A 16,259-nucleotide genomic window follows, 5' to 3' on the forward strand; every position below is an offset into this window, starting at 1 on the left:
AATCCACTATAAAACAACCAAATCAAAAGCTACGAACTAACGATCGAAAATACAACGAGCTTGAAGAATAAAAATCTCATATAAAATAACTGGATACAACATCGAATACTATTCCCAAAATAACTGGATTCGGCATTAAATAACCCACAAATATGCCGTTAAACAAACAAAAAAAAATTTTTTTTAAAAATAGAGTTACTTCTAACAGAGAAGACAATGCTATCAAGATCCGCAGTCTAAGAAACAGATTTGAAACGGCTCCCCAAATCTAACAACAATGCAATCTTGTTAAAAAGTGCTCTCTTTCTACTGTCAAGAACAGATAAAAGAAATTTAATTTGCAAGGATATGTTGCAAGATGCAAGCCAATGATTTCTGTAAAAAACAGAAAGTGCCGTCTGGACTTTGTCAGATGCAATGAAGATCATGACTCTTCATATTGGTCAAAAGTGCTTTTTAGTGATGAAAGCAAGTTCAATAGGCTAGGCAGTATATCCGTCGGCGGAAAGATGAAGAATTTAATCCTGGGTGCTCAGTTTAAACACTGCAAGGTGGTGGAGGTTCAGTTTTGGTGTGGGGCATTATTAGTACCAAAAGTCCAGGGCCTGTAGTTCGCTTGCAAGGTTTAATTCGACCAAGTACATTAATATGACTGAGCATTTTTTACCCTACTTTGGTTGGAATTTGGATGCCCATTTTCATGCAGGATAATGTTCCCATTCCAGGGCTCTACATTGCAAGTGAAACAGTCGCATTTGCGAGCGATGTTTCAAAGTGGCGACTAGAAATAATAAAACGCTTATCTTTTGGCGATTGTATTTCTTTCACCGACAATCTTCCAAAGCTCACTACTGAATGAAAAATATCTTTTCACCTTTTTTTTTTTTATACATATATATAAAACGAAAATTATTTAAATTATTTAAATAATAATTTTAATAGAACAATATACTTTTCTTTTTTTAACGAAGGCTGTTTTAAAAGATATTAGGAGAAATCAGATTGTTTATACCTTAAAGTATCAACATAAAATTTGTTGCATATTTAGAATTACACTTATTAAAAAAAAAAAAAGAGCACAAAAAATCTTTATGATGTACATACTCGTCGCAGAATGAAGATGTCATATTCTAAAAATCATGTGGGTTTGGCTAGTAACTTTTCTATTTGGCTAGTAAACAAAAATATTTAGTTGTCAAAGGTCAACTAAAGATAAGTTTGTCCGTAGAGCCCTGCATTCACACTGCTGGTTCCTGGAAGAGCATGATATTCCGTGTTTGGATTGGCCTGCACAATCTCCAGACTTCAATCCTATCGAAAACATATGGCATTAGATCAAGCAACAGCTATGCTATGATAAAATTTCAAATTTGGGAGAACTTTGGACAAAAATTAAAGAAAAGTGGGATGCCCTTTTCCCGGAGTATTGCTGCATTCTAATTCAAGGAATTCCCAAGATTGCGCACTGTCAAATTGCAGAAGGGCTATGCTACTAAATATTAACTAGTTCATTGTATTCCTGTTGTATTTGTGTTGCATTAATGTCCTAAAGTTACATTTAAATAACAATTTTCCATTGTGTGGACTTTCTTTTTGCCTCCTCAATTTGAAGTTTTTTTGTTTTTTTTTTAAATTGACGTGAACACTAGAATATTTCAATTAAAAGTCAAATATGAATAGGTAAAATTATAGAAGAAGAAAAGGCCAATCAAATGAGGTATAGTTCGTTTAAACAGTTACATTAAATTTAGCTTAAATTTGCAGTTTTTGAAAAAATTACAAATGCTGCCTTTTTGCTGCCTTTGTATAAACACTATTTGGACAACTTACATGGTTCATGTAACTGACACACTCTGCCGTTCCTTTTTTTGAAGATTATGGTCATACTGAACTGAGAAGAATCTACTCTTTACAAAAGATCATCCTTTTACACTAAGTTTTAATCATTATTCCCCTCCCTCTCATATAGATATATAAACAATCAGTAAAGATTAAGTTTAGAAGCTAAAAGATTCTTTAAACTTAGAGTAAATATAAATATTAATATTAATATTCCAACAAAATAAAAAAGCTCAATACAACCGAGCTAGAAAATAGAGCTTATTATAGAATAATACAAATTTAAGACTGTAAAAATATATTTTACATGAATTTATAATAAATATTCAAATAAAATATATTGAAATTTCCTTAATCTACGGAGTTTAAAGAAATGCATTCTTCTTGTCAGTATATAATAAATGCCTTAAACGTCTAGTATATATACACACACTAGACTTTTTAGTCTGTTAAAAAACGGGGTAAAACGTGGAATGGGCAGAAGAAAATAGTTATATCTTGTGGCTTTAGAATGAGTGCTTTATGTCAAATTGATGATTGAATATGGGTAAATTCATACTCATTTTTGCATTAAATAGTACTCCCTATTAAACCCTAAATGTGCATTGAATGGAAACTATAATACTTAGTTCGTTGCATCTTATCATTAGAAAATTCTATACAAAATTTTAGCCACATCTAAGTAGTTTCCGGGGAAAAGTGGAGCGGGCATACACAGATAGACTAATGAAAATATAATCGACATATATATACACATACAAATGTGTTAGCTACCTTGGTTCGGGAAGACTAAATGGAAATCCATATTGATACATCTTGTCCAGTCATTATGGCAACGCTCTTTTTGTTTTCAACTGGGGAGTTTACTCGACAGGTGCAATTGATCAGTGTCCATTCATTGTTTTTTTTACCATTGCGTTGTGGTAGCAGCTACATCCTCGAGCCTTCTATCGACAACTAGCTGGTTTTCTCATTCATAAGAAAATGTGCAGATTCCAATTATGTCGAGAACGATCATTCATACATTAATAGCGTTGTGCCACCTCATCTATTATGATGTCTTAACTCTGTGAAATTTCCATGATTATGGCTACTGCTTGCATATGCCTAGTATACAGGGTGACCCCAAAAAAAACAAAAAAACAGAAAGTATATCTAGAACTATGCTGTAAAGCGGAGAAAAAAAGGCCAAAGACCCTAGTATTTTGATGTGATGTTTTGAATATAATAAACTAGTTATGACCAAAGTTTCATTTCATTCAGACAAAACACTAAGAAACGGGCCCTAATTAGAGTTGGGGCCCGTTTTTTGGGGGGTCACCCTGTATGAGAGTATGCTTATCTATGCTTGTGTCTGCCTGTGCATACTTTTGTCATGCAATACTATAAGGAAAATTGAAACGACTGAATCTAATATATAAAGTTATCGTGAGATTTTAAAAGTTGACCGAAATAGTATTTAAACTGATATATCGACCTTTCATTGCGACTAATCAATTTCCACTTATTGATACTAAAATTAAATACTTTGCTATAGTTCATTTCTTTAATTATTTACTTTTTTTTTAATTATTTAATTTTTTAATTGATCAGACAACTAGGAATATGGAAACATTTTTCAATTATTACTGGAAAATAAAAATGAATAAGGAGAAAAATTCAGTTTTATTTGAATATCTAGAGTTGTACTCGATATAACAAATATTTTTATTTTTCTGTATAATGTGCAGATAATATTTAAAATATCCTGAGCAACACCAGGTTTCCTATTAAATTAATGACAACAAACAAGATCTCACAAAGACCTGCTAGCTCAACCTAATGAATACTAAATCACTCTTTACTTTGTCTTTTGTTGAGTTAGCTTGCTTTTCTAACAATAATTTAGAAATAGACTCAAAAGGCTAAATCTATTTTCATTTGAGAAGCAGATGACGCAAGGAGACTTGATTCTGGTGTACAGCATCATCAACAGGAAATGAAGAGTTTTTCACTCCAATGCTAAGTTGTGATCATTACGGACACCTGCAATAAATGCAATACAACTGCCATTCTCAGCCAAATAGAAGAAAAGCAGCAGTTTCTGTTAATGTTTCTACTCTATGTAGTATCTTACTAAAGTAGGTCATAAGTAAAGTTTTTTGTTTTTTTTTTATTAATGTACATTCTAAGCATATCTTCAGGAACAATGTTCTTGTTTTTAGTCTTTTACAATCAGGGAAACAAAACTTTGTAGTTTTGTATATTTAACAGCCGTGTAATTGCTATTTTTTGGCGTATTGATTAATGTGACATGCGAATGCACAGTGTAACATGAAAAATTCTTTCATACGTAATAGTAATGGGTCGAAGGATGAGGACTTACTAAGAGAGAGATATACTCACTTTTACTCGCATGGTGAGATTATGTAACATGGATAAAACAACGAAGTAGATACAATATAAGAATTGGTGAATTCTAACAAAACTAAAGAAAAAAAAAAATTTTTTTTGGAAGTACATGTAAATAAGCAACTAAAATACATACTGAGCAAAACAGTATTTTTTTTATAAGACATGCCAGTCAAAGAAATAGGAGTAATTTTGACTTTACTTTATATGTGAGGTATATAGCTACACTGATGAGTCATGAAATGATGAAAAAGCTGTCTGTGAATGAGTATTCAATTTTTCGATATTTGTCGTCCAAAGGGTCGAGCTTCAAAATGATACTGATCTCATGAAAATCCGTGGCTTCTGGCGAAAGTTTTAGACAAACATACATACATTTAAACAGACCGGTGAGATTTATATTATATATACCATCTGCATTTGTAATTTATAGTATATAGCATCTGCCTTTATAATTTATAGTATATACGATCTGCATTTATAATTTATAGTATATACGATCTGCATTTATAATTTATAGTATATACGATCTGCATTTATAATTTATAGTATATACGATCTGCATTTATAATTTATAGTATATACCATCTGCATTTATAATTTATAGTATATACCATCTGCATTTATAATTTATAGTATATACCATCTGCATTTATAATTTATAGTATATACCATCTGCATTTATAATTTATAGTATATACCATCTGCATTTATAATTTATAGTAGAAGTATAAATGGATATAAAAAAAATCGTTATTATGGATTGACTTTTTGTATTAATTGGAATGTAAATTTATAGTATATATCTTCTGCATATAAATGCAGACGATATATACTATAAATTTATATCTTCCTCATTTATCCCATGAAAGCGTTGTGGATTTTTTTCATTCAAATTTGTCTGATTGAGTCATGCTATCTGTTGCCAAAATTAAATTTTGTTCATAATTTTTTAGATAACGTTTAATTTTTTTAACCTCTGTTTGTTTCTTTACAGGTGATGATGGAGACAATTTTTATGTCATTGATCAAGGAGAGGTGGATGTAAGTATTTTGTATCTGAATCATTTATTTTAAAAATGCAACTAAAGATGTTTCTACTTTGGAAACTAGTTTAGCTTAGATTTGCATGTCTTTTGTTATCATTGAAATTCTCGACTTTGGTTTGTAATTAGACTAATATATAAAATAAAGTCAGTATTATTTATCAAAGTTTGTCATCAATATCCTTGAATCTGACAAATCGATATTTCATTGTCATCCTTTTCTTTACAACTAGTACTCTTTAACTTTAGTTTCTTTCTGAAAATACTTATTCTAGCTACAAAGATTGTTAACATGGAGATATATTTTATTATTGATCTAAACAACAGTGTCTGCTTGCAGTTTTGATTTCTATTTAAAAAATTCTCTATATCACTATTAGAGAAACTATAAGGTGTTTAAAATAAACTATTTCTTAATATTACTTGTGTACCGCAGTAGTAGGTAAATTGATTTTCCTTTGAACTAATACTTAGTGTTGTTTCTAATAAATAATAAAAGATTTTACATGATGCAAGCAGTTGCTTCATAATCATGAACAATTGATGTTTCTGCTGTAAGTTTATCTATTTTTTATATTTATTCCACAATTCTTTCAATTAAAATAAATACAAAAAATACTGTTCTCTTTATTGAACATATAGATGATTAAATTTACATATATTTACATAACTTTTAAAAAATCCTACATTTTTGAATTTTTGAGATGAGGTTTGATTATTCATATTATCTTGATTCATCCGACTACTGTTCTCATCTTGAGTGCCATTTTCATAATGTTTTGGTCTTCAGGTGTATCATGTTGAACTTGGGAATGTTTCTGTCGAACTCAGGAATTTGGACGGAATTTTGAATGGAACCCTTTATTTACTTCATGGGGATAGCATGCTCTTGTTCTGTCAGCCATGACTGGATACAAGTCTTAAGTAATTCGCAATTGTATTTTTTGGTCGCCCACACTCAAAATTGAACCTTCAACCTTCAGGAAAATACCACTTTAACAACTGATTTTTCCAAGTACTCTAACAACTGCACCATGGACCCGTAAAAGTGATATTCACTTCATGTCCGTACATACGGAATCACTTTTTTATGCACATTTTTACAAATTAAGACTATCCAATGATGATTGGTGAATATTTTCATGTTACTAAAACAAAAAGTTCCAACTTTACCCATTTTAAAATGAATTTCCCCAAAATCAAAGTATGTCATCCTGTAAATTAAACTGGTGCACGTTTAAATAAATACATTTCAAAAAGTGTTATTTGTTTTATTGATTTGGAGAATATTTGACTGAAAGTTATTTTTACACAAGACACGGAATATTGTTTTAAATGGAATTAATTTGTTACAATTTTAATTAAATAGATAAAAAAGAGACATATTTGTTTTATTTAATTGAATTTCCCTCACTCTGTACCTAAACCTAAACGTAGATTCCATGAACAAAGTTTCTTTCTTAGAACTGCAAGCCTGTGGAACTCTCTTCCGTTTGCCTGCTTTCCAGCTGACTACAATTTTGTTGTCTTCAAGTTCAACGTAAACAAATTCTTGTTGAACCGTCCCTTTAAGTAATCCAATTTACCAAATTTCCACTACTAACGATTACTATGATATTATCCCATTGACTATTGTACACTCATTAACCCCTATCCTCGAGTGGGCTTGATAAGTGCGAACTCCTATGCAAAAAAAAAAAAAAAACGTATATTTAACTGGCAATAATAATTACTTTCACAAAAGCAAAAAAAAAGAGTATTTTTTCCTTAATTGTGTTCACTTTGACAGACCCTATTTTAAAAGGGATATTGGTATTAACAGATTTCTGTAATAAGGATTTGTGTGTGCTTATAAAATTGCAATGTTTACGCTAGTATTTATTTAGGTGTGGTGCTCTCTAACCTGACTTTAACTGAGTAATGCAATGTTTTCTCAGTAATTATTGTTAAAAGATATTTAGGTGCGTATTAAGATATAGTTGAGAAACTGATTTTCTAAATATAGTTTTAAGCAAAAAACAATATTACAAACTTGTCATGTCGAAAATAGTAATATATCCAAAAATTACGAAAATGCATCAAGTATAACAGCTGCTACTGCATTTTTAGTAAAATAAAGTCTATCGCTAAAAAATACAAATATTGCAACCATGAACAAGTAATCTAAAATATTCGTTTCGGATACGTCCCCTGCCTACTGTCTACTTTATAACATAAGAAATATGCGCTTTTACCAAATTTTCTGTAAAAATTACTTTTACCTATAAACAATATACTACTTAATAATTTTTTGGGTATATTATTATTTTCAGCATAACAATTAAGTACATAATATTGTTTTTGCTTAAAACGACATATTTAAAAAAAAAAAAAAAAATCGATCTGTCGACTATATGTTAACAAGCACCGATATTTACAAGCGATTATCTCCCTTTTTAGAAGTTGATTAGATTTTCTGATGCATCATGGGAACATTGACGATATTCCTTTGCGGTTGATGATGTTCCTTTGTCATAACCAAAGTAAATAAGAACAGAAACAAATTAATCGTGTGTGTCTGTGTCTGTCCGTTAGTCTTATAGATGAATCTATTTAATAACACCTTCATCGAATGATATCAATAGAACAATAAGATGAAGGGAAAGGATCGTATTAATGATAATGATGTTTTGTTCTTTCATCAAATACAGAATTAGTTCGTGCATTTACTTTTCTCTGTTTTTCCATGAAACTACTTCTATCTAGAGAAAAATGAAATTTTTTTGCTTGTTTAATTTTTTTTGTTTAATTTTCATACATCACACTTACTTAAATATTTACTTTGTCTTTCATTGATTTTTAAAAGAATGCTATTAATAATATATGGAAAAACATTTAGATTCCTGGAAAAGTTGCTAAAAATCAGTCGTTCTTGGGGTTTCATTGTTTCTTTTGATAGTATTTGTCTATTATTTTTCCACCCAGCCTTTTCGTAAATACATAACGGTGTGTTTCTATATCATTCCTCAGTCAGACGGGAAATCTTAACCAGCTCACTCATTTGAAAAGACCCTATTGAGTTAAAATAAATTCATGAGGTTAAGTTTTTTTTTTTTTTTTTCTTAAACCTTTTTTTTTTTTTTTTTTTTTTTGCTACACGCTTCCACTTTAGATTTTCTACAGAAATTGTTTTTTCCTTTAGGGATATAAATTCCATTATATACATGACAATAAAAAGCTAAAATAAATCTGAGAATATGAGTAAAATGGAAACGTAGAAGACCTAAAACTAAAAATCAACGTTTTGCTCAGCTGGTGTGTAGGCATTATCAAGGGAGAAAAGCTAAAAGTGGTATTAAAACGTTTGACAGACCTAGTACTATTTATGAATTTTGAAAACAATTATTTACATAGGTTGTGTGCATGTAACAAGGGTTCTAATAGAAAATAGGCAATATATTAGTAATAAATATTATTCATGAAGACGCGGTTAGAATAAACAATAGTTGCATATTTTTTTTAATTCTTTACTGTTTCACTGTGGTTGTTGAACTCTCACACTATTAATCTTTGAACTCTTGACCTAACTGATACAACCCTAAATAAAACATAACGTCAAATCACTCAGATGTGACAATGTGACATACCTGGGAATTGTTATCTGTGCAATCTGTTAGAAAAAAAAAAAATGTTATGACATTCCAGAATGCAAAGGTCAGAGGTTAAATAATTCAAAAGTTCCAGGTAAAAAAAAAAAAAAAAAAAAATGGGTCAAATATTTGAAGAAGAATTAAGCAGTTGATTGGAATAGCTAGAGCCAGACAGCCAAGTTAGAACTTATGTTATTTCTTGTTCAAAAACGATTTCCTCTCAGATTTTGACTTCCAGATTTCCTAGTTTTTGAGGCAAACAGAAAATGTCTTTTATAAATCAAACACATTTTGGAATATTTTTCCTTTGGATGACATTTCCCCAATTTTTTTTTTATTTTATTTGTATTTTCCAAAGATAAAATAATTTTTTATTATATATATATTTTTTTATGATTAAGTTAGCAACCATCAATCGTTTGGCATGATGATCATAAAACTGTAGACTTGCTGCTGTCTTCCCACAATTCAGGAATGGTTATTAGGAAATTATTTCTTCATTTGATGGAGTTTTGACATTTTACTACAAAGACGCATTTTGTTGTTGTCTGTCTTCATAAAATGTCAGTTTGTAATCTTTTTTCTTCTTTCCTTTCATCTATTTCTCATCTTATCTTTTTATATCTTTCATCCTTTACTTTCTGTATCCTCTTTCTCTCCCCCCACCCCTCTCTCTTTCTCTCCCCCCACCCCTCTCTCTTTCTCTCCCCCACCCTCTCTTTCTCTCCCCCCACCCCTCTCTCTTTCTCTCCCCCCACCCTCTCTCTTTCTCTCCCCCCACCCTCTCTCTTTCTCTCCTGTCCCCCTCTCTCTTTCTCTCCTGTCCCCCTCTCTCTTTCTCCCGCCCCCTCTCTTTCTCTCCCGCCCCCCTCTCTCTTTCTCCCCCCCTCTCTCTCTCCCGCCCCCTCTCTCTTTCTCTCCCGCCCCCTCTCTCTTTCTCTCCCGCCCCCTCTCTCTTTCTCTCCCGCCCCCTCTCTCTTTCTCTCCCGTCCCCCTCTCTCTTTCTGTCTCTCATCTCTTTCTGTCTGTCATCTCTCTCATCTCTCTCTTTCTTTCTTTCTCCTTCCCGCTCTCCTCTTTTTCTCTCCCTTCTCTCGTTCTCGTTTTCTTTTTTCTCCCTCTTTCTTTCTTATGTCCCTTTAACTTTCATATTTAATCTATTATCTTTTTATTTAATCTCTTCATTGTGCTTCATTATATACTCTTTCCTTCTTCCTATTTCCACCTCACTTTTCTTAACCTTCATCCCCTACCCTCAATGTTAATCCCCCTCATTGATGTAAACTTTTTCATCTATTTAAAATTGTAGCAATTAGATGTATTAAAAAATTTCATCAAATCCAAAAGTTGGCAAAGAATAGCTTTTTAAGATTGTTTAAAATGAATGGGATAACAAAATTCTAGTTTGGAACAATTCATTTTAAAATGGGTGAAAATCCTAAATTTTGACACTCAGTGACATCAGATACTTTTTAAAAATTTCATTAATGATCTCATTTGGTAAAATGGATGTGGAAGGTTATATAACTGATGTACAAATATACAAACATGGATTATTTCATTTATGCATAAGAATGTTTTAATAAAATTATCCTGTTGACTTTTTTTTCTATTTGTTTTCTCTTGCTATTTATTTTATTTACATTTCTTTCTGCAGGTCTATGTGAACAATGAACATGTGACCACAATTGGCGAAGGTGGTAGTTTTGGGGAACTTGCCCTCATTTATGGTATACCAAGGGCAGCCACTGTAAAGGTAAATGATTCTTTAAGATTATTATTTGACAGAAATAGATTACATATGTGTATATAGATTTTTCTCTTTATTATGATTATTATCTTATCGGTACCAAATTACAAGAGAGAATTTGATAAATAAAAGATGTCTCTTCAAGATGTATCCTTTCACAGTTAGTGATAAGAAGAATCTCTCATATATACATACTGTATCAAATTATCATCAGACTTGAATAGTTTTAATATCTAACATCTGAATTTAAGTCTGTTTGGGTGAGAAAGAGAGAGAAGGGGGATAGATAAAGATGGGAGAAGGAGAAAAGGCAAAAGATGGGGAGGGAGAGAGATGGAGGAGGGAAAGAGAGATTGATTCTGACTTGCAATTTCTTCCTCTTTATTCTTTCAAGATGATTTTTATAGTAAAAAAAAATAACTAATTAACTTCACTTTCTTTCTAAAAAAAAAATTATTCCAGCAAGCAAGATCATTACAACAGAGACGATCTTAAAATCTAAGGAAGATTATCATTTTTCACTTGAAAATAAAAATGAGTTATCTCCCTTATATCTTAAGTTTGTTACTTTAAATTTAAACTAAAATTACTCCAATAAATTTTGGGTACGTTGATAAGGTACAGTTAGTTTATTTTTATATCTATGTAGAGAATGTGTAAATATTTTTCTGTTTTGAGCCTATGCAAATATTTGATAACAATTTAAATGAAAAACTGTTATTTTTTTTCCTCTCTGTTAAATTATAAAATGGCTTCCTCATCAAATATGGTAAGTGATTTGACTGCTACCTAGAAATCAATCATTTCTGAATCGACACAAAAATCAGAAGCAAGCAAAAAGATGTTGGGTATATCTAAAATTGACAGATAAATGCACATACTGTAATACTGATTTTTCAGCAAGTTATGACCTGGCACCATTTTTTTTTTTTTTAATTCAGACAAAATCATGAAACTACTTGATAATCCTGCTACTGCCAGATTAGTTTACTGAGTGACTAACAGAAAGATCTGTGTGTAGTGTTCTGTGAATTTATTTATTCACACTGCATCTGCTAGTGTTAGTCTTATTTTAAGATTGTCATGAATGGAGGTGTCGGTATATCATAAATATTAATGCTTTGCATAAGATTATGCCTGAAGATAAATATATGTGTAAGTCTTGCTTCCCTTATTTTGTCCTTTAGTTCTCACATTCCATGAGCAATCTTTCTGACAAAGAGGGAAGAATTGCTGTTTTCTGGGTCAGAATCTATTCAATCTAACACTTACTGTTGGCAAGGTTTTGATTGTGAAGTAGTATTTTTGTTTAGTTCCTTACATTAAGTGGCATCATGCTTTGCCTAGAGCGATTTTTATTAAAAAAATATGTGCAGCATAGAAATGACAGAAAATAGTTGAGAAAATGAGAATACTCACAGTTGACTTTTATTTCCAAGGAGACAGCACACACAATTATATAAATTACTTCTATCAGTCTTAGTCCGATATTACTTGAGTTTGTGTCTCACAAATATGATGGACAAATGTATTATATCTCCATCCTCATTTACCTGCATTCAAGCCAACATCTTATGTCCAGTTCTTGTATTTCCACATGAAAACACACATAAGAGGTAAAAAGGAGGAGTTAACTCTATTTCAAATAGAAAAGGAGTTATCACCCCTTGATCATAGTTCCATCATCTTAAGAGATTATATTATGTCTAAACGTAACCTTATTTATGGCTTCACAGACATTACACCATCCCGGATATTTTTCTTTATATTTAGCAATAAGTCCCATATTTACTGATTTAATATGTGAAAATCTCTTGCAAATACATAAATTTTATGAAGATTTATAACCCAAATACTTTTATATATTATTTAATTGGAATTTATTATTGAGATGAGTATTATTTAATAATTTATTTATTGTGGACTATTATCCTCATCTTTTTTAGTTGTTGTTTCACGCCGTTTCGGCGAACTATTCCTCTGGCCTTCGTCAGGTGGTAACCACGACAGGATAGGAACTCTAAATCTCCTAACTGCATTCTCAGCAATTACTGAGAATTGTCTGAAGATAGCAGTTTCAATCCTATCCAAAGCTGGCCAGAGGCTTACTTGGCCAAAAACGTGGTGAGACGACAACAACTATGGATGGCAGTAATTGCTGAGAATGCAATTAGGAGATTCAGAGTTCCTATCCCGTTGTGGTTACCATCTGACGAAGGCCTGAGGAATAGTTGGTCGAAACATTGTGAAACAACTAAGAAAGATGAGGATAATTGTCCGCAATGAATAAATTTACCAAATATTTTTGTTTACTTTTTCTTTTTACATATTTCACAATTGTTTTTTTTTGCATTGCTATTATCCTTCTTAAATACCTACATACTTGTTTCCCAACAATTCTTTAACCAAACTACCTCTCTCCTTTATCATATATTTAATTACATTCTTCATACTGAACATAGGATTTCTGGAGAGATCTCAGTCTTAATCAAAACTGGTGTGCCTCATAGTAAAAAAAAAAAAAAAGTATGCAAATGAATAGCCATGCTGTTGCCATTCAGTGCATGCTATATAAAGCAATCAATACATGCTTGATATATATCCCATCAAATGCTAACATAAATGTAAAAGAAGCTAATTAATCAATTATCCAAATCTTTCGTCCTATTAAGGAACTGCTACAGTAATAATTCCCTATGGGGTGTAAAGATTTAAAAAAAAAAACAAACAAAAAAAAAAAAACGAATAAAACTATAGAAAAGTTTATTTTGTTAACTGGTGCATTAACATATATAAATCCATTGATCTCCCTAGTTTATATATACTTAAATTGGAGAATATGATGACACTAATGAAAACTTGCTACTCATCTCCCTTCATAATGCCCCCCCCCCGGTAAATTATGTCCCTGATAGTAGCCCCCTACTTCAAAGTGGCACTGTGCCTTGTTTGGGGGTGAAAATTGAATTAAAAAAAAATCAACATGTCCTTAAAAAGAGGCATTGATTGGTGGATAAACCGAAGAACCTTGGCAGACAAATGATTGCAGTAATTTTGATAGAACTCATAATCACTACCAACTAGTCTTTATAGCGAGCTTTGTCACCAAAATCAAATGGACAGCCATAGCACAAACTACATGTTAGCAACGTTATAATGACTATCATTGCTTCATCAGCTGCTGTAGAATTAATGTCTAATATGGCTTAGAACAACACAGTCGGGAATCAGTGGAATAGATGTCAATACGCTGCCTGTACTGGCCCGCAAAACTAGCTAAACTAACATACTTTTAGGAAACTGTTAATAACATCATTACAGATGTTTGCAACCTTTACAGATGTTTACAACCTTTACAGATGTTTGCAACCTTTACAGATGTTTACAACCTTTACAGATGTTTGCAACCTTTACAGATGTTTGCAACCTTTACAGATGTTAGCAATGTTAACTTAAATCTTAACAACTTACTCATCATAGTCAAAATATTATAAAAACTAAATAAATCTTAATGGTAATTACTAAAGCTTTTATTTATTTATTTAAAAGCATAGGAATGCTGTTAGTCACTAAAATTTCTTCTAAGAATATACAATAAAATATAGATGGTCATATTTCCCAGGCATATAGACACAAACTACAATGATAGCAATCCTGAAACTAGGAAAAGATAACTCAGATACGTCAAATTCCAGACAAATTTCTTTGTGTGGTTTATGCAAAAATGTGGAGACAATGGTAAACCATAGTTTTTTATTTGGATTCAATTGCCTTATTACCAATGTACGATGTGGATTGCATGATAGTTAACCACAGACATTTATCGGGAATAAACATCTTACTACTGTTTTCTTAAATCTAGAGAAAGTATAATACTACCTAGAAGTGTGACATAATGAAATATTTGCACAATCTCAATGTGAAAGTTAGACTATCATGTTTTAGTGATAGTTTCTTATCTGACAGAAAACTTGCCTGTCATAGTCAAAATTTCAGGTGTTCTCAGTTCCAGTACTCTACAAGATATTGAATAGATGATATCCATTTGCTTGAATGAGTGCCAAGAAACCACTTGGATGTTCCAGTGTGTCTTCCTAGCTATTATCTGAGGCAATGTTCTGTCCATTATGACATTGGCCTTTATCGTTTAATTCTTGGTGAAGTAAAAATCAAAAAATACTTATATTTTTTATTTTACATTACGATTCAAAATATCAGATGCTTTTTTTTTTCATTTGAAATTTTTTAATGTCCTTATTCTTGTTTTGTTTTTAAATAAAATCAGCAAAAAAATTTGTCGAATTTACACTTTCTGCTATAAAAAAATTAGTAAGATGAAGGTCACAAAAGCAGTGTGTCGTCTGTGACTCTGTTTAGTATCCAAATAACATAACTAAAAAGATTAAAACTATGTGTACAGGATTTTTATTATGTCAGAGATCTAAGGTTTGTATTACTATACACACGTATTCGAAAAAATTGTCAAAAAACAAATATATAATAAATGTTATCAAAGGTAAGATGAATTATTTTTCTATCTGGATACTTTTTTAGTGTTTTTATTTAATATAACATGTTTATTCAGCTCGAAAAACATAGTGTTTACCAATGTAGTGGAAAATTTAAAATGGTGCCCGACTCCCTCTTGAACATAGTAAGTTTGGGAAAATGAATTAAAAGTAAAAAAAAACTATGCAAAATACTGTTAGAAACCCACTGAATATATGTCAGCCTATGTCACGGTAACATATTGAGCGAGTTTCTAACAATATTTTGTATAGTTTAAAAAAAAAATTTTTTTTTAACTCATTAATTAAAAAGGAATGGACTGAGTAGAAGAGAAAGAGTCGGGTGAAAAATAGGGAAGAGAGAAAGATAGAGAGATGTATAAAGTACAAAGACAGGAGTTTTAATAGGAATATATTACACTTTGCTTCAGGATAGCCCTGCTAATCTAATAATACTAGACTTATCTGTGATCCATTAGGTCACAACAACTACAACTGTTTATTTTACTTTGATTTCAATTGAAAATTCATAAACTGGCATATCTGTCAAAAGATTCTTAACTAAAATTTATAAATCTCTTTACTTCTCTCATTTTATATAAAAATATTTTTTTCTGTATTATTCTTATATGGAAGTAAAGAGACTTATTAATTTACCATTATATTAACATATGTGCTTGTGATGAGTGCGCACATATGTAGATTTGATGACTATGCTAAAAACAGACTCTCTTTTTTTCTCTAAATGCTCTTCACTACTTAAATATACTAACAGGTCGCCCAGCATTGCCCGGTCATAGGATATGCTTAAATATGATATTATAATTCATGCAGATTACATATTTATTATTATAGAGACAGTTCTCTATCGATTATTATATTAAACCTAATATGTGGTAGTCAGATCAAAACTAAAATAACATGTATGATTTGGGTGCCATCAGCTAGAATCGAAACCAAAATATCCAACTCTTCACCTTTATTATTACCTCTGAGCTACGCCCATACACACACACATAGAAATTTACCTGTCATCCCTTTTTTAAAAGATGGAATCACCCGATCGGTGACACTCTTTAATCCTTATCCTTGAGAG

The 16,259-nt window shown here is 31.2% G+C and overlaps 1 protein-coding gene across 3 annotated transcripts in view; it reads left to right on the top strand.

Annotated features, from left to right (window-relative positions):
* The window catches only part of LOC145284498 (cAMP-dependent protein kinase regulatory subunit), a 611,528-nt gene that overhangs the window by 528,980 nt on the left and 66,289 nt on the right, over window positions 1-16,259 (top strand). For all 3 annotated transcript variants that reach the window (XM_080133376.1, XM_080133374.1, XM_080133375.1), the window contains exons 5-6: window positions 5,228-5,274; window positions 10,563-10,661. In XM_080133376.1, the coding sequence (XP_079989502.1) occupies window positions 5,228-5,274; window positions 10,563-10,661 (146 nt within the window). The remainder of the gene's footprint in view (window positions 1-5,227; window positions 5,275-10,562; window positions 10,662-16,259) is intronic.

The sequence above is a fragment of the Euprymna scolopes genome, chromosome 9 (assembly GCF_053919585.1).
Source record: "Euprymna scolopes isolate OS-2025 chromosome 9, ASM5391958v1, whole genome shotgun sequence".
Lineage (NCBI taxonomy): Eukaryota > Metazoa > Mollusca > Cephalopoda > Sepiida > Sepiolidae > Euprymna > Euprymna scolopes.